Source organism: Myxine glutinosa, chromosome 14, assembly GCF_964187855.1.
Source record: "Myxine glutinosa chromosome 14, kmMyxGlut1.1, whole genome shotgun sequence".
NCBI classification, from domain to species: domain Eukaryota; kingdom Metazoa; phylum Chordata; class Myxini; order Myxiniformes; family Myxinidae; genus Myxine; species Myxine glutinosa.
This window is the reverse complement of record NC_136274.1, coordinates 47,544,144-47,571,549: the sequence shown is the minus strand read 5'-3', so window position 1 is coordinate 47,571,549 and position 27,406 is coordinate 47,544,144. Positions and strand designations below refer to the sequence as shown.

Below are 27,406 nucleotides of genomic sequence, written 5' to 3'. Positions count from 1 at the left end.
TCTTGTCGGTACGCCTTGCAGTAAATGTGATGTCCCGCATCACATGCGAAAATCTGGAAACAAAAGGTCAATAATACTTTGGTGAATATTCTTTCACATGCATCAAACTGCATCACAATACCGCATTTCGTTCATTTTTTTATTATGGTTTTAATTTGGAACGATAATTTGTGGACACCCTCCACTCTGCTTGCATTAGTTGGTGGACGGCAAAGATCCCACAGTGTCCTTTGCGAAGAGGAGGCAAGTTATCGCCGGCACCATGAACAAATTACAAATTCCTGCCTTAACCTTAATCGAATGACAGGTCTGGCCATGAGGACTTGGGCCAAACTTCCCTTGGCCAACCCCACAACAATGTGTGACAGGCTGTGGCTGCTAAATAATAATAATAAGAATTTGTGAACACTCTCTAGTGTGCAATCTTTCTTCCAAATGTCATGTCACCACAATTGTCGAGTTTGAACTTTAAAAAAAGTTGTCTTACTTGGAACCTACTTATCATTACTCTGTCAATAAACGACTATCTCAGTATTCTAGTATATTTGTGTCACCGACAACCTCTCAAAATGGCGTTTTTACATCGTTTGGTTAAGAAAACCCCACTTTCGATTTCTACCAACTCGTTTTCCATTGCCTCGAACTTGCCATGTGTGTCTCCATCGCCATTGTGTTATCCCTGGCGTTTATTGCAATCACCTTTTCAATTAAAAAAAAACACCACAATGTTTGTTTCAAAGTTTACCTCAGATCTCAATTTTGATGACGTGTATCGCCCACGAACACAACTTTATAAACATTCCATCTTAATCAGGGGTCACATTTGGCTTGCACAACTTTCCAAGGTGTTCCATACAAGAAACAGACTGAATGCTTCGATAAATTAGTTCACTTAGCCCCCCATTTGGACTTGAACCACAACCCGGTGACAAATAGGGCTTGCTCGGTCGCCTGGAGATTTTTTGCTTTAAAGAAAGGTTTCCATCACACGTCATGCTTTTAATATTATTTTCACAGGTCACACCAAATGAGCGTGCACCTGAATGTTTACTTGCAATAATGTGTGGCGGACTGTCTCTGAGCGAGCTTTGCGATACCGGGCAATTGCTCTGTCACACTTCTGGGACACGAAAGGCCAGACCGCAGAAATGCATCGCCTGTTCCACCTCAAACATCATGCAACTCGAGTCGACATCTTTCTGTTAAACATTAATACGGTACGGAGACAGTCGTGAAACTGCCCAGCACATAGGAAGGCCAACATTTGTTTGGGAAAAACTGCGAGAAGGAAAGTTTTACTGATTTTTTTTTCGAACTACGTCTATATATTACGTACACAAAACTTGGCTATTTTGAACCCACGACTTTTCTTACTCATTTATCCTCATAGCCCACTTTACCTCTTCATCCACCTCCTCAAAATCCACTGTACATTCTATTGTTGCGGATTCGGGGGTCGGCTCTCCCCTTATCAAGGGTTGGAGGAGGGGGGGGGGGATTAATCCCCTTGTCCTTTAAACTGGCCGTCCCGAGTCCTGGAAATTATGACGTCACTTCCGGTCGGCGGTAAGTAGGGTTGTAAGCCTAATTAATCTTAGTACCGAAGTACTACCACCGGCCGTAAAGCGAGGAGATAACTCCCACCCGAGCCGCAGCGTTGATGGACACGCCAAGTGAAGCGAGCCGTGACTCAGGCCGTTAACAAAGACTAACCCGATCCTGAGCGGTTTCCAAATCGTGCCACAGGTACTCAATCGAGAAAAGACTAAAACGATCGGATAAGAGAAAACCAGAGTAATGGAAGAACAAAGAGTGGGTTTATTAATTATTTACAAGCAAAAGAAGAGGAAACGAAAGGAATATACAGGAGGAAGAAGAAGAAGAAGCAGGACACAGGGCAGGCTTACCTATACAGTCTTAACTTAACGACCCCAGACGAACAGACACACTCACATGGGATGGTAGCTGGTAGGGGAGGAAGGTCCAAGCAGATGTCCAGGCTCCTTGTCCGGTCCCGACTCGTGCCGTGGTGGTGGTGGAAGCAGCCCGGCAGCGCGTCGCCGTTGACCGCGAGCGGACCTTACGTATATCGGGGGGACTGGGAGGCTACGGACATAATACGTATTTCGTGCCAGCGCTCTCTCTCTCCCGATCAATGTTCTTATCAAAGGCAGTTCGTATCAAAGGGCAGTTCGTATCAAAGGCAGTTCGTATCAAACGAGCTCCCTCAGGCAGTTCCTCAAGTCCCCAAGTCCGTTGTAATCGAGCTCTCTCCGCGCAGTCCTTCAAAGGGCTTGGCGCGTGCGCTTATATAATGCGCTCACAGATCAATGCGCGCTTCATCAAACCACGCCCGCCAGTGAGCTCACCTCAGCCCTGGTTGGTTGGCGAGGGCTCACCTGCTCCGCCCTTGACGGCGAGTTGACAGGGCCATGCCTCGTTCTTGTGTCCCGCCCCCCTTTTCCTCAGCCTGAGACCGCATGTTCAATGGCGTTTGGAGCGAGCGCTAAGGCGTCGACAAAGGCTCAATGCAGCAAATGCTGCTAACCAAACCACGTGACAATTTGGGGAGAGACAAGCCCCGACTATGGGCGCATAATGGTGTAGCTTGGAGAAAGCGGCTGCAAAATGAACGGAAGGGCCTATGCATATTTAATTGATGCAACGTAGATTCAACTATTGGGAACACGGCCTTATCTGACACATAATAAGGAAATAACTAAAGTTCCTATGGTGGCCTACGTGTTGCATATGAACTAACTATGGGTGCGACCTTTAACCTTTCAAATGATGGGAATTATTTACAAGTATTATTTACAAAGTGAGGGTTCTAAAAACCGCAACACTATTTTTCTCCTCTCTCCTCACCACGTCATTTACTTTCTCAAAACTAATTTTCCTCAATTTACTCACACCCCTTTTATTTATTTATCTTTGTATACACTGTATACAGAGTATACACTGTATACTGTATGCACTGTATACATACACTGTATACACTGTATACTGTATACACTGTGTACTGGATCTTCATTCATATTCATTCATTCACACTGTATACAGAGTCGAGACGCGTGGTAGGGCTTCAACACGGAACGAGAGAGAGAGAGAGAGAGGGAGAGGGAGAGGGAGAGGGAGAGGGAGAGAGAGAGAGAGGGGGAGGGGGAGAGGGAGAGGGAGAGGGAGAGAAAGAGAGAGAGAGAGAGAGAGAGAGAGAGAGAGAGAGATCGAGATATATATAGAGAGAGATCGATATGGGGGGGTTGGGGAGGGGGTGAGTTTGCAATGTTCCTTTTTATTGATCGTTTCAGAGTTGTTTGCAGTGAATTTATCAAAAGCCGTTGCCCGTTTGGTGTCCTTTAAATTTTGAGTACTCGGCACACTGTCCATCATCCAAGTTTATCAGAGACACTGCAATGCCAAATAAATCCATGATTGATTGCTTTTGGTGACAAAGGCCCACCCTGTGTCCGATTGTGACTTGGATGTCAGAACTGGCTTCAATTTGTGACTGTATTGATATTTGGTCATCCATCAATCGGTTATCACTCCTTGTGAGATCGTCAAGGTCTTGGCCATGCTTATGGAAAACCAGAGGGTGAAACTCCTGGGTGTTGCCCTTAGATGTACATTGCATATTTGATGTTCCAGACAACCTTTTTCGGTGTGCGGAACACCATGTATGACTATCATAGTAACACACATCCACTTCGTGCTGACACATACTATTTCCCAGCAGACACTATGACGAAAGCAGAAAGAACCATCAACCAGGGCTTCTCACGTGTAGCAAATCCCAACATGTGACATTATTTGGTGTGGTGAGGTCAATGTTACCTCACCGCTTTATCCCTGCCCTACCCTACCCACCCTTGGGCCCACACCGATGGCCTCAGGCCATATACGTTATCACGGAGTTTGATTTTTGGATTGAACGGTCATTTTTTTTGGCCATTTGCTTCATGTCTGTAAGGCCACTCATGTGCTTGCACATTTCCATTTCCATTTCCTTTTCCATCAGGTGCAAGTATTCATGCAGATGGAACAAGAAATGGTTGCTGAGGATGATCTCAGCCGGTGAGGGTGTAACAATTTCTCTCTGTCCATGCCCTCTCTCTGTCACACATTCAGGCATCTCTCCAGTCAATCAAGCATTGCATGAAGTAATACGTGTGTGTCAGCACAATATGAAAGTGTCCTCTGTCCTCGTAATGTCTGATTATAATGACCAAAGTTATGGCTGTTATGGCAAAGTTATGACCAGTTATTGAGCAGTGTCCGTATGTCAGTGAGTAAGTCTGGAAACACTTCAATAATCAGCGCTTGAACCGAACACACGACTTTGATGAAACTTGGCCAAAAGCTTCATATCTGATGCCTAATGAAGTTGTATCGACTGCATCAAAATCTGCTCTCATGGAACACGTTGAAATCAGGCCTAAAACACTAAAATTCCTGCCCCAACCTACAGGGGGCACTAAAAACATCATCTGTAAACATGTATCGCTGTAATCGGCATCGAGAGGGCTTCCATTCAACCAATCACATGACCAGATTCTGCACGTGAACAAAATTTTGACATTTTATGACGTCATTGACTGTTGCTCCTGATACAGGTGAGCTTCAGGACCTGCAGTCCTATTTTATTGTAATTGATCTGCAAATTGTTTACTTTTCAGACTTTAATGATAAATCGCTTCATCATGGCAGGACTTCGATCCCTGGCGTTTTCTCAACACGTTACGCTCCTGTGGCAAATTGAGTTAGCCTCATGGTTTCCCTCTGCTTGAGTGCATATTCCTCTCCTTTTGTTTACAGTTCCCAATATTTTGTTATTATTCCTTCAACGTGAGCAGCAATCTCACTTGTAGGCCCTGACGTGTGTGAATGACGGCTCTTTTCACTTGCCTTTGCTGCTGCTCTTCTTCTTCAAAATTTACGTTTGTGTCCATTGCACATTGACACTTTTGGATATTGATTCGTGGACATGTTCTTTGGAAATCTTTACATTTGTCTCGACCTTTCTCAAACTCTTCTCGTCTCTTTGGCACGCGCTTTTGTCATTTGCACTCATGTTTATCGACGTCAACTCGCGCCTCGCTTGGTACTCCCGCCTGCCATGTTTGCTGCAGCGCTACAAAGTATCGTTTCTGTTGTGACCTTCATACATGCAATTTCCAGGTCATGTGACATCGGTTTATACAAGAACTGCTGTTCCCATTCTGACCCATTGCAGATATACAGCCTGGGTCTTATAATTAAATGGTCATCGTCATCATGTACTATGCCATATGCAGTTTATATAATTGAGGTTATTTTATCATAATGACACCAATAATGAAAAAAAGAAAAATAAATGACGGTTGTGTTTAATTTTTGACTCGTCATAAAAGATGTCTTCACTTGTTTTTCATGAACAGCAATGCAAATCCATCCATCTCTGGCCTTGAGACGACATACGGTGGAAATGGATACTCTTCGTCGTACAACCAGCAGCACTGGCTTTCACTCTACCTATCTGCCTGCAAATTCCTTGACCTGGCGCTGGCCTTGCCATGTGAACACCTGCCTCAGTTCCAGCTGTATGTTCTTTGTGCGTGCGCATGTGCGCATGCAATTTAATGGATTGCTATACAATATAAAGATAAATATCTACAGGTAGAAAGTTGGCGTATTGAGGTTGCATTGCGGGGTTGACTTCACTGTCCAGACACAGCTTGAGGTTGTGAACCCACTGTTTGGAGAGGTTCGAGGATGAAAGGGTCGAAACCTCTATGAAGAACAGAGCCCAGCTGATGATTCAGGGAGTCAGAAAACCTATCAAGAAAATAATTATCAAGACCAACCCATCAAGTAATAAGGTTCTTGATTTGAGCAAACAACTATTTGAAGGTTTACAATTAAGTATACACAAACGACCGCGATATGAGAATTGATATGGTTTTCAGTTTTTTTTCAGTTTTTTCCCCGAATATAATTTTTTTTTTTTTTTAAATCCCTATCGGTACAACAACACAACAACAACATGCATTTTAAGGCCATTTTCCCTGCTAGAGCGGGGGTTAGCCTTGCGGTCCCCATGACAATCTTCTCCATCTTGCCCTATTTTCTGCATCTCTCCTTGTTAACCCCCTTGCCCGCATTTCTTCTTCCACCATCTTTAGCCAAGTCTTTCTCGGTCTTCCCCGTCCTCTACTTCCTTCTACATTCATTTCCATCACTCTTCTCAACCAGTCACTTTCATCCTTCCTCAACACATGACCAAACCATCTCAACCTGTTCCTCTTCACAGCATCAATCACAGGCTCTATTCCCATCATTTTTCGCAATTCATCATTTGTCTTCCTCTCTCTCAACGATACTCCGCACATCCATCGAACCATTCACATTTCCACCCTTTCCAACCTTCGTTGCTGCTCAACGTTCATTACCCATGTCTTGCTCCCATAAATCATAACACTTCTCACACATGCAGCATACACCTTTCCCTTCAGCTTCAACGACACTCTCCTCCTCATCAGCATGCCACTCAGTTCCCGAAACTTCTTCCATGAACATCTCACTGAAGCAACCGTTGCCGAGTCTGATCCACCTTCTCCATTCAGCATGTCTCCGAGGTAGCAAAATGTTTTCACACCTTCCAGCTTCACGCCGTCTCCAAGATCCAACTCAACATTTCCTCCATCTGCAGCTCCCTCTGTGCACACCTTACATTTGAATGTAGCTGCCACACTGGTTAATGACCCTCTCAGACCACTACATTTTTGATGAACCCACTCAGCGCACATTGTACATTGAATGGAGTTCACTCCGACACCCTTCCTGCACACAGCACAGGGCCACTTCCCAGTTCTTTCCACCTCACCACATGCTTTACCACTTGCCATCACCTTCGTCTTTCCGATATTTGAGAGAGATCTCGCGAGATCACGGCGAGGTCACGTCTTTTCGAAGCTGTTCCATGCGCTCACGCTGTCGAAGCTAAGTGATCTTTCACAATTGTGTTTTTGTCGAGACTGTATCTATCTTTCGGTGTGTGTACCTATAGCGTATGTTTTGGAAAATTTTCGGTGCTAATTTTTCGTACATGTATACACAATCGTCGGTGAATGCGTATCGAGTATTCTGAGGCCTAGTACTCGTAGGCTTAGGTTACCGTACCGTCTCCGACCTTGTGGTTTTGTTTTTCTTTCAGCGATTCGTCGAATGCGCTGCAATTATTTTCGTTGTCTGTTTCGTCCCAGTCGTTCACCCCATACCTCCTTGTTTAATATCTCTAAAAAAAAAAACCCAAAATTTTTTTTTCCTTCTCAGGGCTTATTCGTTTATTTGTTCGTTCGTTCTTCGTTCACGTTGTTCGCGATCACGTGGTTAGAAATGTATAATCTCTCCCCTGAACAACTATTTTCTCTCATATATTATAACACCTTTTTCTTCTTCTCCTACAAAAGGATGCTTTCATCTTGCTCACCAAATCTATTCATTCCAAAAAATATATATAATACCATCTCTTACAGTTCCTCCTTTCTACATTCCCTAAACTATCCAGAACTCCACCCCTCCTTCAGCATCCTCAAATGTATTTTTGACTCGAAGGTCTCAAACTCATTTTGCAAAAAATGTTCGTTTCCCATGAATCGTACATTTTTCAAAATCCAATCTCACCCCTCCCCTCCTAAACTCCCCCCACACCCCTCCCTTCCGAGACTCTCCCTCGCTCCTCCCCTCCTAGACTCCCCTCTCACCCCTCCTCCTCAAAGCATCCTCCCTGCTTCTTCCCCCTTCCAACTTTCACCTTCATCTCCCCAAACCTTCTGCTCTTCGCTCTTCGCCTCGCTCTTCCCCCTCAAATAACACCTCACTGTGCCTCACCCAATCTCAATCAAACCTTTTGTCCGCCCCATTCTTTCCTTTCTCCAAGCTATTATGAAATCTCTGAAATCTCTGACACACCTTCAACAGCTCTCCCTACCTCTTCCTCCTCTTCCACATCTTACCCTACCCCTCACCCCCCCCTGTTCTGTACCCGAGGCTCCCCCTTCCTCTTCATTAACGGTATGGACCTCAAACATCCGGGGCCTTCGCTCAAACTTGACTGATCTCTCCATACAGGTTGCTTCTGACAAACCAGATGTGATCTGCTTAACAGAAACTTTCCTCCTTCATGATGTCTCTGATGCCTTGGTATCTCTCCCAGGTTACTCCCTCCTCCGGTATGATAGACCTGAGCCTCGTCCTGGAGGTGGGGTTGCTATCTTTATAAAAAACTCTCTTCCTCACTCGCCCTCCACTGCCCTCTCTCCACCTCACCCCCAGGAATACCTTTGGCTACGGCTTCCCCTTCGCTCCCACCTTTTGTTCATATGCGTGTTGTACCGTCCACCAAACAGTGATGACTCCATCGACATCTCGCTGTCTGATAATATGGACCAACTTCTATCTACCCATCCCAACTCTCTCTTCCTCATATGTGGTGATTTCAATTGTCACCATGCCAGTTGGCTGGGTGTGGGTACCTCTCTCACCAGCCATGGCTCTTCAGCAAAGGACTTCTGCGACTCACTGGGACTGACCAAATCTGTCAATTTCCCGACCCGGATCTCAGTCAACGGAGCATCTTCTCTTCTGGATTTGGTTATGACTAACTTCCCTGAAAATGTCTGCTGCTCTTCTGCTCCAATCGGCTCATCTGATCATGTGCTTGTCAAAGTGGACATCTCTCTGACCATTCTCAGAGAGCCTCCTCAGCGTCGACGAGTCTGGCATTTCACTCAGGCCAACTGGCACGGTCTTCATGCAGCCATCAATCATCTGGACTGGTCTCCCATCTCTACCGCCTCTGACATCAACTCATCCTGGGAATTTTTTCAAAGTAAATTGCTCTCATGCACAGATTTATCCCATCTCGTCTTCAGTTGTCATACCCTTCCTCCCGTCCATGGTACACGGAATCTTGTGGTGAGGCTGTTGCCCTGAAACAACTTGCTTTCGTCTCCTGGAAAGCAAATCCAACGGAAGGAAATCTCATTTCCTTTCACAAAGCCCGAAACAAGTGTGTGTCCACCCTCAGGAGAGCCAGGAAACAATATCTCACCGTTCTCAAGACCGAACTCTCTTATCTGTCTCCCTCTTCCAAATCCTGGTGGCGTCTGGTCAAATCTGTTTCTGGTGTTTGTTCCCCCTCCATCCCCTCCCTCACCTCAAACGGCTTAACGGCTGACTCCGCACGTGAAAAAGCTGAATGCCTCAACTCTGTGTTTGCCTCTAAATCTTGTGTCCCAAACCCATCCCTCTCTGTACCCACCGTACCCAGTCGTACCCAGCTGCTCCTGGACTCTGTGTCCTTTCCTCCTGACAAGGTGGAAAAGTTTCTGTCAACCCTCGACTCTGATTCTGCAACTGGTCCTGACGGCATCAGCCCACGGGTCCTAAAATCATGTTCTTCCGCTCTTTCACTCCCTCTTTCTCTTCTCTTCACCCTCTCTTTTGCTCAAGGTCATCTGCCATCTGCTTGGAAATCAGCCAACATCACCGCTTTGCACAAAAAAGGTGCAAAAACAGATCCTAGCAACTACAGAGCAATCAGCCTTCTCCCAATTATCAGCAAAGTCATGGAATCCATCATTGCTTCAGATATGAAATCTTTCCTCTTCTCCAATGGCTTGATCTCTGATCATCAATTTGGTTTCAGACCTGGTCACTCTACTCTGGACATGCTGCTTCTGCTTTCTCAACAATGGATGGAGGTCCTCAACGCCAAACAGGAAATTAGAGCTGTCTCCCTTGACATTTCACGTGCCTTCGATACGGTCTGGCACCCCGCTCTGCTCACCAAAGTCTCCTCCTTTGGTATCCATGGAAATCTCCACGCATGGCTGGCGGACTTCCTCTCTGGTCGTAGTCAACGTGTGGCCCTGAATGGGTTTCTCTCATCTCCTCTTCCTGTTCAGGCTGGAGTTCCCCAAGGTAGTGTTCTGGGCCCTGTGCTTTTTCTGGTCTTCATCAATGATCTCTCTGACTCTCTTGAAAATCCTCTCTATCTCTTTGCTGACGACTCTACTCTCTGTCGCTCCATTCCTCATCCCTCAGATCGGCAGTCTGCAGCCTCCTCACTCTCTGCAGACCTGGACAAAATCACAGACTGGGCAAACAAATGGAACATGTCTTTCAATCCTGATAAATCTCACACTCTTACGATGTCTCTCCGAAAAGACCGACTGGAAAACCCTCTCATCCACTTTCTGAATAATCCTCTCCAAGAAGTTCTGTCACTCAAGCTTTTGGGTCTCACTATTTGCCATGATCTTTCCTGGGAAAACCACATTTCAAATCTGGCCTCCAAAGCCAGTCGCCGACTGGGCATCCTCCGTCGTGTGAAGTCCTTCCTTGGCACACCTAAGCTCCTCACCACATACAAGGCTTTCATCCGCAGCTCTATGGAATACTGCTCTCCCCTCTGGTCTGGTGCTCCTGCCTCACACCTAGCTCGTCTTCACGCTGTTGAAACCAAAGCGTTCAGAATCATTGGAATCTCCTGCGATGAAGCTAACTCCAAGGGCCTTTCACTCACTCACCGCAGGCAGGTTGGTGGTCTTTCCGTCTTCTACCGACTCCTCTCTGGCCTTGCCCCCCCCAGCTCTCTCTGGGCTCTGTCCCCCAAATATTCCTACAGGTCGCACAAGATCTGCCTGCAACCTTCTTGTGGTTAAACTGCCAAAATCAAGACTTTCTGCTCACCTTCACTCCTTCATTCCTCTTTTCTCCCGCCTCTGGAACAAACTCCCTCACTCTCTTCAATCCCACTCCACCCTCCAGGTCTTTAAAACAGCTGTTCACCACCATCTCTTATCCTCCCCCATCCAAAACCTTGATCTTTTCTACCCCCGCTAATTTCGGTCCCCTTGTGTTTTATACCTCTCCCCCCCCCCCCCCCCTTCCCACACCTCCTGCCCCCAAGCCCTCTCCCTCCCACACTTCTCCCTGCTCTCAAATGTTGTGGTTGTGTGCTTCCCCTTCTCTCCCCATCTTGTCTTCCGCTCCCTCTTTTTGTGTGTTTTGTTTGTCTGGTTGATTTGTTTGTGAAATAAATGTTAGCTCTTTCACGAGCCTCGATTCAGTATACAAAAAAACAACAAAAAAAACATTCACCTTCAGACCTTTTGTCTCCATACATTCCTTCTACTTGTTCATCTTTTCCTTCAGTCCATCCATACTTTCCGCAATCAACACCAGATCATCTGCATACAACAACTCCCACGGTAAACCCTCCTTTACGTTCTGAGCCAGCACCTCCATCACAGCTACAAATAGTAGTGGACTTAGTACCGACACCTGATGCACTCCCACCTTCACCTCAAACTCACCACTGTTCCCGTCCTTCGTCCTCACAGCTGTGCGTGCTCTTTTGTACATTGCCATCACTACTCTGATCAACCATTCCTCCACTCCTAACTTCCTCATTGCCCATGTCAATACTTTGCGTGGAACCCTATCGAATGCTTTCTCCAGATCAACAAACCCAAGAAACAACTTCTTCCTCTTCTCCATGTACTTCTCCTGCAACTGCCTCACAATAAAAAGCGCGTCTGTCGTTCCTCTTCCTGGCATAAATCCAAACTGCATTTCGTCGATCTTCACTTTCTACCTTTTATCCCTTTCGGTAATGGCCTCAAATCAAGTGCACATCATTGTGCCAAGTTTTCTGTGTGACGGAAAAATTTGTGCTTTCATAAATGTGACGTTACATTCTTGAGCATGAATTATTACCCCGCACACGCAAAGCAAAGAGCGTGGCAAAGCGTAATTGGTTCACTTCTGTCTGTCTGTCTGTACGAACGTCAGTTTATGATTGCGGAACAACCTGCTTTCAATTGAAAGTTGTATTTTGAACACTAATCAGAAAATGGGCCTGTCATTTAGCTCTCCTTCAGCTCTGAATTTTTTTCCCCAATTGTGCATGTGGTTGTGTCAAGAGGAGTTTCTGTTTCTCGCGACATCATAAAGGACACAAAAGACAGGCACGAAGAACTAATATACAACAAAACAACAACAGGCATTTTAAGGCTAATAACGAATATAACCTAACATGTAATAATAATTGAATAACTAATAAAACCTGTTAAATAAGGTGGTGGTGTAAAAGACGCTGCATCAACGGTGGTAAACTTCCGAAAAAAATAATTATCCAACCTTTAAAATCTTCATTTTATTTCCATTAAATTATTTACTGGAACACTGAATGAATGAATGCTTTAAAAAAAATTTTTATACTGAATCGAGGCTCGTGGAAGAGCTGACAACCGCGAGGGAAAGACAGTACAGGGGACCGCGAGGGAAAGACAGCACAGAGGGACCGCGAGGGAAAGACAGCACAGGGGGACCGCGAGGGAAAGACAGCACAGTGGGACCGCGAGGGAAAGATAGCACAGAGGGACCGGACCACGAGGGAAAGACAGCACAGAGGGACCGCAAGGAAAAGACAGCACAGGGGGACCGTGAGGGAAAGACAACACAGGGGGACCGCGAGGGAAAGACAGCACAGAGGGACCGCGAGGGAAAGACAGTACAGTGGGACCGCGAGGGAAAGACAGCACAGTGGGACCGCGAGGGAAAGACAGCACAGAGGGACCACAAGGGAAAGACAGCACAGTGGGACCGCGAGGGAAAGACAGCACAGAGGGACCGTGAGGGAAAGACAGTACAGTGGGACCGCGAGGGAAAGACAGTACAGTGGGACCGCGAGGGAAAGACAGCACAGTGGGACCGCGAGGGAAAGACAGCACAGAGGGACCGCGAGGGAAAGACAGCACAGAGGGACCGTGAGGGAAAGACAGCACAGAGGGACCGCGAGGGAAAGACAGCACAGGGGGACCACGAGAGAAAGACAGCACAGAGGGACCATGAGGGAAAGACAGCACAGAGGGACCGCGAGGGAAAGACAGTACAGTGGGACCGCGAGGGAAAGACAGCACAGTGGGACCGCGAGGGAAAGACAGCACAGAGGGACCACGAGGGAAAGACAGCACAGTGGGACCGCGAGGGAAAGACAGCACAGAGGGACCGCGAGGGAAAGACAGTACAGTGGGACCGCGAGGGAAAGACAGCACAGTGGGACCGCGAGGGAAAGACAGCACAAAGGGACCACGAGGGAAAGACAGTACAGTTGGGACCGCGAGGGAAAGACAGTACAGAGGGACCGCGAGGGAAAGACAGCACAGAGGGACCGCGAGGCAAAGACAGCACAGAGGGACCGCGAGGGAAAGAGAGTGCAGAGGGACCGCGAGGGAAAGACAGTACAGTTGGGACCGCGAGGGAAAGACAGTACAGAGGGACCGTGAGGAAAAGACAGCACAGAGGGACCGCGAGGGAAAGACGGCACAGAGGGACCGTGAGGGAAAGACAGCACAGAGGGACCCCGAGGGAAAGACAGCACAGAGGGACCGCGAGGGAAAGACAGCACAGGGGGACCGCGAGGGAAAGACAGCACAGTGGGACCGCGAGGGAAAGACAGCACAGAGGGACCGCGAGGGAAAGACAGCACAGAGGGACCGCGAGGGAAAGACAGCACAGAGGGACCGCGAGGGAAAGACAACACAGGGGGACCGTGAGGGAAAGACAGCACAGAGGGACCGCGAGGGAAAGACAGCACAGGGGGACCACGAGAGAAAGACAGTACAGTTGGGACCACGAGGGAAAGACAGCACAGAGGGACCGCGAGGGAAAGACAGTACAGTGGGACCGCGAGGGAAAGACAGCACAGTGGGACCGCGAGGGAAAGACAGCACAGAGGGACCACGAGGGAAAGACAGCACAGTGGGACCGCGAGGGAAAGACAGCACAGAGGGACCGCGAGGGAAAGACAGTACAGTGGGACCGCGAGGGAAAGACAGCACAGTGGGACCGCGAGGGAAAGACAGCACAAAGGGACCACGAGGGAAAGACAGTACAGTTGGGACCGCGAGGGAAAGACAGTACAGAGGGACCGCGAGGGAAAGACAGCACAGAGGGACCGCGAGGCAAAGACAGCACAGACGGACCGCGAGGGAAAGAGAGTGCAGAGGGACCGCGAGGGAAAGACAGTACAGTTGGGACCGCGAGGGAAAGACAGTACAGAGGGACCGTGAGGGAAAGACAGCACAGAGGGACCGCGAGGGAAAGACGGCACAGAGGGACCGTGAGGGAAAGACAGCACAGAGGGACCCCGAGGGAAAGACAGCACAGAGGGACCGCGAGGGAAAGACAGCACAGGGGGACCGCGAGGGAAAGATAGCACAGTGGGACCGCGAGTGAAAGACAGCACAGAGGGACCGCGAGGGAAAGACAGCACAGAGGGACCGCGAGGGAAAGACAGCACAGAGGGACCGCGAGGGAAAGACAACACAGGGGGACCGTGAGGGAAAGACAGCACAGAGGGACCGCGAGGGAAAGACAGCACAGAGGGACCACGAGGGAAAGACAGCACAGGGGGACCACGAGGGAAAGACAGCACAGAGGGACCACGAGGGAAAGACAGCACAGAGGGACCGCGAGGGATAGACAGTACAGTGGGACCGTGAGGGAAAGACAGCACAGTGGGACCGCGAGGGAAAGACAGCACAGAGGGACCACGAGGGAAAGACAGCACAGAGGGACCGCGAGGGAAAGACAGCACAGGGTCACCACGAGGGAAAGACAGCACAGTGGGACCACGAGGGAAAGACAGTACAGGGGGACCGCGAGGGAAAGACAGTACAGGGGGACCGCGAGGGAAAGACAGCACAGGGTCACCACGGGGGAAAGACAGCACAGTGGGACTGCGAGGGAAAGACAGTACAGGGGGACCGCGAGGAAAAGACAGCACAGTGGGACCGCGAGGGAAAGACATGATCGTTTTAAGACCATTTTCCCCGCTAGAGCGGGGGTTAGCCTTGCGGGCCCCATGACAATCATGGTTCCCTGTTTGAGGCAATGTTTTTATGGCTGGATGCCCTTCTTGATGCCAACGCTTAGTCGCCTCTTACGATGCGCTGGGATACGGTGTACCTATTCTAAATCGGGGTACACACCGTGATCATTCATCCCAGCAAGCTGGTACTCAATTTGCCGACCTCGGAAGGATGACAGGCTGAGTCAACCCCCCTGGCGTTAATTCAGCAATGGACCGGGATTCGAACCTAGGATCCTAGGATCCCAAGCCAGCACCCTAACCGCTAAGCCAACACCAGGGAACACTGTAGAACACAAATCGCCTTTTTGGCACTTTCAAAATCCTTCCGTTTAGCAGTACTTGGACAAAATATTACGGCATTTTTCATCATCTCGACCAATCAAATATTCCTCTTCTCAAGACTGCATGGGGTAAGGTGTTCTATGAACTATATCTGGTTGTTATATTATATCCGTAACAAACAGAACCAAAGCTGATTATTGACTTTTTTTTGTTACCTTTCTTTTTTTTTTGGAGGGGGGAGGGAGTGGGGTGGGAGGAAACATTACGATCCTTGCAAAAAATTTAAATCAAGGCTGCCAGGTCTGTGACAGTATTTAATACGGTGTCCACATCTGGTCATGTTCGTAATGCCACCAGACCCAGCACAGGGTGGCATTTTATTCATACCAAAACTGCGATCTTGGAGCACATCGTTCTTTGAAAGGCTGCATTTTGCCGCCTGTCCATCTACTTGCACCTGATTATGGATGCCAAAGATCCCAGGCCAGGTATACTTGAAAAGAGCAGGCCATGTGTTTTGGCGGCTTCAAAAAATGTTTTTTTGGCATTGGCTGAACATGAGATGAAATACTCGGACTCTGTCGGGGTTTGCCTGCATTGTTACGACCTAAAGCAATTTTTATCCCCTGGATGCTCTGAGAGCGACTAATGGCAAATGAATGAGTGAATTATTCATGTTTTCATTTCACCAAACTGTGAAGTTGATTATATTTTAGGGTATTACTAGATATTAACTTATGCAGATCATTTTTACCATTGTACATTGCTCCCTTTTGGTTCGTGTTCGTGGTCCATCATCATGCGTAAAGGCCGATATCGGCTTGATGGACCACATGATCCTTCTCCTACTCCCCTCCCTCTCCGCCCCCTCCCTCCTCCGGTAAGCTGCCTTGAATGGAAATTCAGAGCATGGCAATAAATGTTTTAACAAGGGATGTCACAATGTAACATGACGGTCGAGATTTTGGATGCATCAGTGAGGAGCAACTTGGCAATAGTCAGTTTTACATATTCACCACCACCACCACTATCACCTCCAGGTACCGCTGGGCCTTCATCACAGAGTCATTCGATGAAGGAGGCCTGGAAGTGCGTCGCCAAGGAAACCATCAGCGCGAGTTCAAGCCTTACGTGTCACGGATCACCAAACTGCTCCGCAAGAAGTGCAAGGTTTCTAGCATTTATTTTATTTATTTACATGGTCTAAGTCTCATGGAGGAGCTGAAACACAAATCGTGTGCACATGCACACAAAAACATCAGACAACACTGACAGCCTAGACCAGAGGTACGCACACTCACTTCTGAGCTGTCAAGCCAAGGTTGTAATCTCGGCCGAGATATATCTCAAACGCAGGTGAACAGGATATCTCAGTCAAGGATCAAAAGCAGGTGAATGGGATCATCAGTGATGTTGCCTTTCATGGTTAAGGGCCAGAACAAACATTCCCCCCTTGCTTCCCTCCTTCCCGATAAAGATGGCTCAAACGATACTTTTCAATACTGTGCTTGACATGAACTTTTGTAGATCACTTTCACCATTTTACATTGGCCCCTTTTGGTTAGTGGTCCATCATAATGTGTTGTGGAGATTGTGAGCTACAATTCGCGAGCATCACAAATCTTTGATGATAGAATGAAGACAAAGCACAGCTCGGTTCACAAATGACAGCGCAAGTACTTGCAGATGACGTCCTCAGATGTTTGATAGTGTGAATTTGATTAAATAGAATAAGTAGTGGACAGTAGTTTAAAGAAAATGGGTCTATATACAGATGTGGTCACAACATTCCTTGCAGAGGTGGAAAAATCTTTAATGGGATACTGGAGTCAAATGGATGAGCGTTAACAGAGGACACCTAAAGGATGTCTGACCATCTTTTGTAGAAATAGATACGTTTAAAAGAACCATGGTTTCAATGAAGCTCCTATTTTATTGAAGTATTTCCATAGATTGAAGACTATTGACGATTGTGCTTCAATCTCAAAGCCAGCTTTGCTCAGGAACATGGAAAACGTCCTTAGAAAGGCAAGGTTGCAGCTTAGCCAGGTGGCCTCTTCAACTTCAACTTCAACTTCAACTTCAACTATACTGTATACATAGTATACACATATATATTTATACTTATATTTATATTTATATTTATTTTTATACTTCTATTTATATTTATTTATTTACATCTATATATATATATATATATATATATATATATATATATATATATATATATATATATATATATATATATATATATATTGTTACGGACACGACTTAGATGTTGCTTGACCGAGCGGAATGGCCGCCGTGTTCGCACAGTTTACCCGATTACACTCGAACGTTGGCCGAATCGCGCTATGCTAAATCAATGAAGGAAAGGACACAACGGCTGGGATTAAGGCAACGACACAAGGGGTACAGTTCTCAAGACCTCCGGAGGAGGATATAATATTGGTTATGCAGAACGGTTAGATTACACGGCAAGAGGTAAAGCACAGCAAGATGGGCACTTAGACACAGTCTTATCTTATTCCCGACAGACCACAGACAAATGGGACAAGACTGACTTACACGGGGATTGATGGCAGGGAAGGGCAGGCAGTCGATAGCTCAAGGTGCACCTTGGCTCAGGGGCAGAATCGACCCGGTCCGGTCCAGAGATGCGGGGAGGTATTTCTCAGCGCTAGGAGGTGGCGTCCTTTCTTTCTCCAAGCTGAGGCGCATCTGACGTCACCTCCCTCTTCCTGCGCATGTCCAGCGGGGAGTGACACGCCCTCGGCTCGTTAGCTCCGCCCCAGATGGAATCGGTCCGCCGCCTCCATTGGGTGCGGGGGGGTTACCGGGCTCCGCCCTTGACGAGGAGCTGACAGCGAGCCCCTGCGTGGTAACCCCGTCGGAGCACATGTTCAATGGCGGATAACCAAGCCGGAGTGAGGACGCGCACTCCCCGCGCCGCCGCCGCTGTTGTTGTTGTTGGTGTTGTTGTTCCATGAGGAAGAGATGCGGGGAGGTATTGGGAGGTCCTAAACTTACTAATGGTGCCATGCAATCACATTCTGGTGCAACGAAGAGTCAGAATTAATGGAAATGAGTCCTTAACTGACATAGACTAAGAATAACTAGCAAGATGTCCTATAGTTGTCTACGTGAGATGCGGTGAACCTGGGCACGACATTTAATGGGGGGAAAAGGGGAAGGTCGGTTCTACAGAGTGTTGTTTACAGAAAATGGGACTAGGGACTAGGGAATGGGAGATTGGGGATAGTTGGGAAGTATTGGGGAAATAGGGGAATATTTACAAGCGGATATGGATGGAGGCCAAATCCCATATCCGCAACAATATATATATATATATATATATATATATATACATACATATATATATATATATATATATATATATATATATATATATATATATATATATATATATATATATATATATACACAGACTTGGCATTTAATATGGAATATTTCTTTTTTTTCTTGACTTGGGTTTACTTTCTTAACTCAGTATATCAATCTGGTGAGTTTCTTTTACACTTTGGTGATTTATTTGTTAAAAGAACCATGTCACTGATTTTCTGTCGCAGCAAGAAGTCAAGAACAGGATTATATCACAGGTGGCGTGGCAAAATGTACGGACAGGTGCATTTGATGATTGGCTTCACAGTCGGGTATACAAGGGTTGTTGCGTTCTGTATTAGTGGAAAACAACTGCTGCACGTCTACAAAAGTTATTGCCGCTTCCTCTGGAGATGGTCCGTCAACTCGACAATGCTGTTTGTCATGGAGTGTTGGCTTTACGAAATTACGGCATGAAACAGCGTGCTATTGCTCGGCAGTATGGCATCACTCAAGGTCAGGTGTCAAAGATCCTGAAACGAAATGCTCAGAGGGGTGTCCCTACTCCAATACCGAGTCCAGGACGTCCCCGCAAAACTACAAGGAGGGATGATCGCCAGCTGCACCGGTTAGTCCGCAATGGCCGTACCAAGTCAGCTAATCGGCTTAGGGCTGAGTGGCAGCAACTGACAAATGTGCCTGTATCCAGAAGGCTAGTCAACCAACGACTGGTTCAAGCAGGGTATCGTGCCAGGCGTCCCCTGAGAAAGCCACGCCTGACCAGACAACACTGCCAGCGCCGATTGCAATGGGCCAGAGAGCACCGTCAATGGCAGCCAGGACACTGGAATTACGTGATCTTCAGTGACGAGTCTAGATTTCTGGTATATCGTCAAGATGGCCGTGTCCGAGTGCGCAGACAAGTGCATGAAGCCTACAACAAAGATTGTATAGTGCCAAGAGTCCAAGCTGGAGGTGGTGGGGTGACCGTTTGGGCTGCTTTTCATGCAGGGGGCAAAACTGACCTGGTTGTTCTGAATGGAAACCTGAACCAGTTCAAGTACAGGGCCATTCTGGAAGAAACATTGCTTCCATTTGCACGTGCAGCCTTTCGAGGAAACTTTGTCTTCCAAGATGACAATGCACGGCCTCATCGTGCTCGCATGATCCAACACTTTCTTGCTGACCGTGGTGTAGAGCATATGGAGTGGCTTGCCATGTCCCCGGATATGAATCCGAAAGAGAACTTGTGGGCAGAATTAACGCGTCAAATCGACTACTTGGACCAGCAGCCGACCTCTGTGCGTGAATTGCAGCAGGCTATTGTCACTGCATGGCAAGCGATTCCTGTCCAAACCTTGGCAAATCTCGTGAACAGCATGCCTCAACGTGTACGTGCTCTCCTGAATGCTCGTGGGGGTTACACGAAGTACTGAACTGTAACTTTACTGTCCGTAATCCCAGTCGTAATTTAACTTTTGTTTTTGTTAAAAAAAATTTTGGCTAATGTGCAAAATAAAGAGATACTTCTGGAAAACGTACAGAAGTTTAACACAGTACTGTACATGAATTGAGTTCGATATCAGTTTACATCACTTTCAAGGATCAATTTATTTGTTTCGAAATGTCAAATGTGGTTTTTGTTTCTTTTAAAGGTCACATTAACAAAATCTAGAATAATTTCAACATAATTCCAATGAACTTTTGGTTCTAAGTCATCTTGAAAAGTAAGTTAGGAGGAGGGGATGGGAGGGGATGGGAGGGGAGGGGAGGGGAGGGGAGGGGGAGGGGGAGGGGGAGGGGGAAGGGGAGGGGAAGTGAGAAGGGGAGGGGAGGGGAACGGGGGGAGGGGAGGGGGATGGGTGGGAGGGGGAGGGGAGGGGGATGGGTGGGAGGGGGAGGGGAGGGAGGGAGGGGGAGGGTGAGGGGAGGGGGGTAAGGGTGGAAGGGGGAGGGTAAGGGGGGAAGGGGAGGGGGTAGGGTGTAGTGGGAAGGGAGGGGGAGGGGGAAGGGGAAGGGGAGGATGGGGGAGGGGGGAGGGGAGGGAGGGGGGAGGGGAAGGGGGGATGGAGGGGAGGGGGGAGGGGGAAGGGAGGGGAGGGGGGAGGGGGAAGGGGATGGAGGGGAGGGGGGAGGGGGAAGGGGAGGGAGGGGGGAGGGGGAAGGGGGGGGAAGGGGAGGGAGGGGGAAGGGGAGGGGGACTGGTGGGGAGGGAGGGGGAGGGAGGGGGAAGGGTAGGGAGGGGAGGGGGAGGGGGAGGGGGAAGGGTAGGGAGGGGAGGGGGAGGGGGAAGGGTAGGGAGGGGGGGGAAGGGTAGGGAGGGGGAGGGGGGAGGTGACGGAAGGGACGGGGGAGGGGAGGAAAGGGGAGGGGGGGAGGGGAGGAAAGGGGAGGGGGGGAGGGGAGGAAAGGGGAGGGGGGAGGGGAGGAAAGGGGAGGGGGGAGGGGAGGAAAGGGGAGGGGGAGGTTAAGTGGGGGAGGGGAAGGGGAGGGGGGAAGGGGAGGATGGAGGGGGGAGGGGAGGATGGAGGGGGGAGGGGAGGGGGAGGATGGAGGGGGGAGGGGAGGACGGAGGGGAGGTAACATTACATTACACACACACAAACTGTGTTTTATATATATAGATGGTCTAGCGGTGGGGATGGAACATCACGTGATCGCTCTGAGCGAATCAGCGCGCTGCTCTGCCACCGGCTCAGATTCCGTGTATAATATTCCTCGCTGAAAAAAAATCTATGTGAAACATGCCACTATCTATGCTAAATCATGCTAAATCATGCTAAATGCTAATCATGCTAAAATCTATGCTACTTGCTGTGAGTTTATGGCGGCAAGGAACATCACGTGATCGCTCTGAGCGAATCAGCACGCTGCTCTGCCACCGGCTCAGATTCCGTGTATAATATTCCTCGCTGAAAAAAAATATGGATCTAAAGATGAAAGAAAAAAAAACCTATGTGGTGTGAATGGCAATGTTCCTCGCTGAAATGTGAAAAAACGCAATCGCTTTTCACTCTGAATTACGTGCGAACGCGTAACTGTGAGTTTATGGCGGCGAGGAACATCACGTGATCGCTCTGAACGAATCAGCGCGCTGCTCTGCCACTGGCTCAGATTCCGTGCATAATATTCCTCGCTGAAATGCGCTGAGGTAAAAATATGGTAAAAAAATATTATGAAATAATTTTTTTTAGGTCGGCCATGTTCTTCCCAGACTCAATGGCCATGTCTATGCCAAATATCAAGCACGTGAGCCTCTCCGTTTAGGAGTCTATCGGTAACATTACACACACACACACACACACACACACACACACACACACACACACACACACACACACACACACAAACTGTGTTATATATATATACACTCAACCCTCGGCTATCGCGCCTAATTGGTGCCGCCATCGGTGCGCGTTAGCCGAAATCGCGATAGCCGAACTGAAGAACGTATGGTAATAATTCTAATTGGTGCCAGGACCCCCAAGTTGACCACATATTTAACCTATTTTTGCCATTTTTTTTACCAAGTGTTTCTACCATATAAAGAAACATTTACATATAAAGAAACATTAAAACAAGAATCACAATATGTAAATAAAAATAAAATGATAAAAAAAGTACTTTCTTTAACCATTTTATTTACTTTTTGGGGACGATGAGGGGCTTAGATGGTTGGGTAGGTTCCCAGGCTTGGGTGGAGTCTTATTGACCACCCCTACGTGCCTCTAACTCATCCAGGATTGCGTCAGCTGTAGCACCAGAGAAGCCCTCAACGTCAGAGGGCTCGTCAAAGACAGAGGGCTGTGCCTCGTTGCGACGCCGTAAGAATTCGGTGATCTGGCATTGGCGGAGGGAGTTGATGTGGGTGTGATACTGCTCCTCGTAACCTGCCAGTGCCTTATTAATAAAGGAGCACCTTGCTTCGCTGTTGATATGGTCACGGTTTTGGTAAATACCTCGCACTGTTGACTCATTTATCCCAAATTTCTTTCCAACACTTCGCTTTGTTTCACCATTGTCGATCAACTGCACAATTTCGCATTTCTGAGCGTAAGTTAAGTTCTTCCTCTTCTTGATTTCCCTTGCAGGTGCCGCTGCATTACGCTGGGCAATGGTGGGGGGTCGGGGTCGGGGTATATCGGCCATTGTTATATCACAAAAAAAAGGTTTAGACACTGCTATTACAGTACATACAGTATTCACTCTGAGGCGACGCGCACTTGAATGGCGCCGGGCGGACAATCACAGTGCTCCTGATGTCCTGACGTCACAACCAATCAGCACGTGAATCACCCAACGCTCGGTGATGACGTAGCACCCGGACTGTTTCATTTTTATTTTTTTTCCCCACCATTTCCGGTGCGCTATAGCGCGTATTTGGGGCGCGATAGTCGTGTTTGTGCAGTTTTTTAGGGAGCCGCGATAGCAGATAAACTCGATAGCTGAGTTCGCGATAGCCGAGGGTTGAGTGTGTGTGTGTGTATATATATATATATATATATATATATATATATATATATATATATATATATATATATACATTATATGAATATAAATGGTGTATGAATATATGCTTGTGTGTTTATGTATGTATGTATCTCTATATTTGTGTATGCACGTGCACCGAACTGTAATGCGGGCGATAACTGTAAGCTGCGCTTCACTTCCGTTGAACTTGGGGACGGTGAGTGAGCTTTGGCGTCGCTCTTCCTTTTGTGCGCATTTTCTACACATATCACGCATCTTACACACATATCACTATGCATGCTTGACTGATGTACATGCCTGTTGTTTTTATAGACTAAGAAGAAGACCTTTGTTGGTCGAAAGCTTGTCAAATTAAAGATCGACGTCCTGAAGCTACGTCCGCGTCTGATTTAATCTCCCGATTATTTATTTAATGCAAATGAGACGCCCTGCTCGTACTGTGGAGTTTCTTTCTACTATTTCTCACAGTTATATATATATATGTGTATATATATATATATATATATATATATATACACACACACACGCACATACACACACACATCACTTTGAAGAAACTTCGACGCAGGAGGAGGCCATTAGGCGCATTAAAGCCTGCGTTATTATTACCAACGTATGGGTGCTTGTCTGTGCTCTATCCTTTTAAATGCTGAGTGTCGTGCAAGGAAGCAGCACGTACCATTTTTAAAGTCTTTGGGAGGACCAGCTAAGTTTTAATCACCGACCTCCCAGACTCAGAGCGGAAGCTCCAACCATTACATCGCGGAGTCAGATTATTTGTTCCTCACTGGTCTCCACCAAGTGCACCTTTATTGAATTTGATTGTTGACATGAGACATCGTGCAATTCTGTGTTGGACGCAGGAGTCAACATAGTGTCTGATGTTTGAGATTTTAAAAAGACATTCTGGAGAAAAAGTACAAAAAGTCATTGGGGGTTATGGATACGTCATGGAATTCTGTTTAACCCGAACGTTTAAGTTATGCACATCAGCCCTGGGTAACATGATTGATGTGGTTGCGACACTTAGTTGTCATTCTCGATCCAGGAGTCTTTAATCAATTTTGTTATTAGTCCCCTCCCAGTGTACACCCGAGGGGACTAGAGGTTTGCACTCCGTCCCTCCGTCTGTCAGTCTGTCTGTCAGTCTGTCAGTCCGTCACGCAAAGAACAGTTTTCCAGACTTTTTTTTTCTAAACTCTTAATGCTAATGATTTCAAACTTGGTACATGGTTTCCTCATGATAAGTTACAGATCAAGTTCGAACTTCACGACGTTTCGATCATTTTTGACAAAGTTATGGCACTTTGAACTTTGGTAATTTCCCCAACAGTTTTCCAGACGACGGACTGTCGGTAGGGGACATGTTTTGCAGCGCAATACTCAGAATGCTTGTTCATCCTTGGCCCTTGAAATATGTTCGTCAGCTTCGTGTAGATTGTTGCCCTGTTAGTGTTCCCATCTGACAATCTGGTTCTTCATGCAGGGAACCCAGGTTCTAATCCCACATCACCATGTGCATCTGTCCATTGTCTACTGATGGCCTTGCAATTCATGCAAAAGTATGCTGACGTCTGCGAATGCGTTTGTCCTGCATGTGGTACATGTACAATTTCCTCCATGAGTCTTGCATAACTGTAAAACAAACAAACAATAAATTTATCAAATTGCACATACTGTAGCTCAAACAGAAGCTCTCCAAGCCTCACCGTATACCATTTGTTCGTTCAGCGTGAGAGACGGAGACGGAGACGGAACATAATTTGATTTGCGTACTAGGTCTGCTTCTGTTGTTATTTTTGTACACCGCTCATTTCCTATGCCATCTTCAGGCGCTGCGTAACGTCATTGCCGGGCACCGAAGGGGGCTTGGCAATGATGCACGCTGAAAGGGAGTACTCAGTTTCACTCTGGTTGTTTGTTTGTTGTACACTGCTCCTTTCCTATGCCATCTCCAGGCGCTGCATAACGTCATCACTGTGCACCGAATGGGGCTCAGCAACGACGCACGCTGAAAGGGAGTACTCAGTTTTCACTCTGGTTGTTTGTTTGTTTGTTTGTTGTACAACGCTCCTTTCCTATGCCATCTCCAGGCGCTGCATGAGGTCATCACTGGGCACCGAAAGGGGCTCGGCAATGACGCACGCTGAAAGGGAGTACTCAGTTTTCACTCTGGTTGTTTTCTTGTTACTATTGTTAATATTGAAGTATGGACTTGAACACTGCATGGAGTATCATGTTCTACAAACTCTCTTGTTATCCTCGCCAGAAGAGAGGGTATTGCATTTGAGTCCATTTGTCTGTTTGTTACTTGCCGGAATAGAATTCCGGCAAGTATGTTGATCGGTTGGTTTGTTACTTGCCGGAAAAGATTCCGGCAAGTATATTGATCGGTTGGTTTGTCTGTCTGTCTGTCTGTCTGTCTGTTTGTTCGCAGTACTACGTCTACACTGTTGGACGTAGAATCGCCAAACTTTACACACATATTTGTCTTGCCCTGGAATAGACTGCCCAATTTTTAACTCTCTCAGCCCAAGGCCTCCATTATGACGTCATAATTCGATAATTAGACAAGTACAAAACTTCATCCAATCAAGATGCAATTTCTTGAGCACCACGTCGGCATAAACTGGTGGAGATTTTTTAAAATGATGACGTCATCGGTCACGTGGTTCGGCCGCCATCTTGGAAAAACCGAAAAACTTTGCACCTCTATATCTCCGAAAGTGCTGAATAGAAAAAATTGAGACATGGCTCATTGTAAAGAACTCTCCATGGGGAATAAAATATGTTAATGATGATGTCATAGGTGCCTCCATTATGACGTCATAATTCGACAAGTACAAAACTTCATCCGATCAAGATTACATTTCTTGAGCATAATCTAGGAATAAATTCGTTTAGAAAACAAATAATGATAACGTCATCGGTCACGTGATTCGGCCGCCATATTTGTCCAACATGGCTGATTAAAAAAAAAAACATTCCGGCAAGTCCTCGGTCTCTGACCGATTTTTCATTTTCTTGTTTGTTTGTTTGTTTTTCCGGGCGATATCTCAGCCATCCTTTGAGCTCGGAAGCTGAAATTTTGGCACAATGGTGAGCAAGTACTTTGTCAAAAACGGTATTTTTTTGTTTTTTGATTAATCAATTAATTGATGCGTTATTTAATTAATAGCGATTAATTAAGTACTTATACATTTCCCTTCTCTTCTGCCCATTATCTCAGGCACCTTTTGAGTTAGGAAGCTGATATTTGGACATGCCAATGACCAAGTGATTTGCCTGTAAAATATATTTTAGATTTTTTGATTAATCAATTAATTGATGAGTTATTTAATTATTAGCTATTAATTAAGTACTTATACATTTCCTTTCTCTTCTGGCCATTATCTCAGGCACCAAATTGAGTTTCGGAAGCTGATATTTGGACATGCCAATGACCAAGTTATTTGGCTGTAAAGGCTATTTTTGATTTATTGATGAATCAATAAATCGATTAATTATTTAATTATTTGATTAATGACTAAAAACTTCTTTTTTTTAAGTTACAGATTCGGATGAAATGGTGGTGGTGTATGTGTTCTATTAGGCAATTGATTGATTATTTAATTTTTTATGATTTTTATTTATTTATTTTAATTATTAATCATTTATTTATTTTCTTTCTCATCTGGCCAATATCTTAGGCACCTTTTGAGCTAGGAAGCTAATATTTGGACACAACAGTGACCAAGTGATGTGGCTATAAAGGATATTTTTGATTTATTGATTAATCATTTCATCGATGAATTATTTATTGATTAATCAATTAATTATTTAATTTTTTTATTAATGACTTATTTAATTAAATTTCTAAAAGATACATATTCGGATGCGCACTTGCGGTTTAGTTATGCTATTAGCCAATTGATTAAGAAAATATTTCATGATAAACTTTTATTGATTTTAATTATGCAATTAATCAATCAATTAGTGTACACCTCTCCCTCCCAATTAGTAAGGGCATTTTATGAGATATTTCACAAATCTGTTAACTAAATTGTTACCAAAAAATTTCTTCACCAATATGTTTGTAAAGGTGTGTAATAACATGTGTTAAAATGTTGAAGGTCAACTCCCGTGGGAAACCCAGAAAAAAAGCTGTTGAATTCGGGTACCGAAAAATTATTTTCGAGAATTTTTCTTTTTTTTTAATCGGCCCTTAAGTAACTTATGAGGGGTCAAATAAGGGTTTTTCATGATTCTGAGTTGATTGTTAACATTTATATTTTCACTTTTACATTTACACACAAAGTAGCTTTTATTTCACATACATATATAATACTCAAGAGTTATTTCTCATTCACAATGTCAGAAGTTTCA

The 27,406-nt window shown here is 46.3% G+C and overlaps 1 protein-coding gene across 1 annotated transcript in view; it reads left to right on the top strand.

Annotated features, from left to right (window-relative positions):
• The window catches only part of DOP1A (DOP1 leucine zipper like protein A), a 115,846-nt gene that overhangs the window by 81,006 nt on the left and 7,434 nt on the right, over positions 1-27,406 (top strand). The window contains exons 38-40 of the mRNA XM_078768418.1: positions 4,022-4,077; positions 5,421-5,582; positions 16,249-16,378. Of these exons, the coding sequence (XP_078624544.1) occupies positions 4,022-4,077; positions 5,421-5,582; positions 16,249-16,378 (348 nt within the window). The remainder of the gene's footprint in view (positions 1-4,021; positions 4,078-5,420; positions 5,583-16,248; positions 16,379-27,406) is intronic.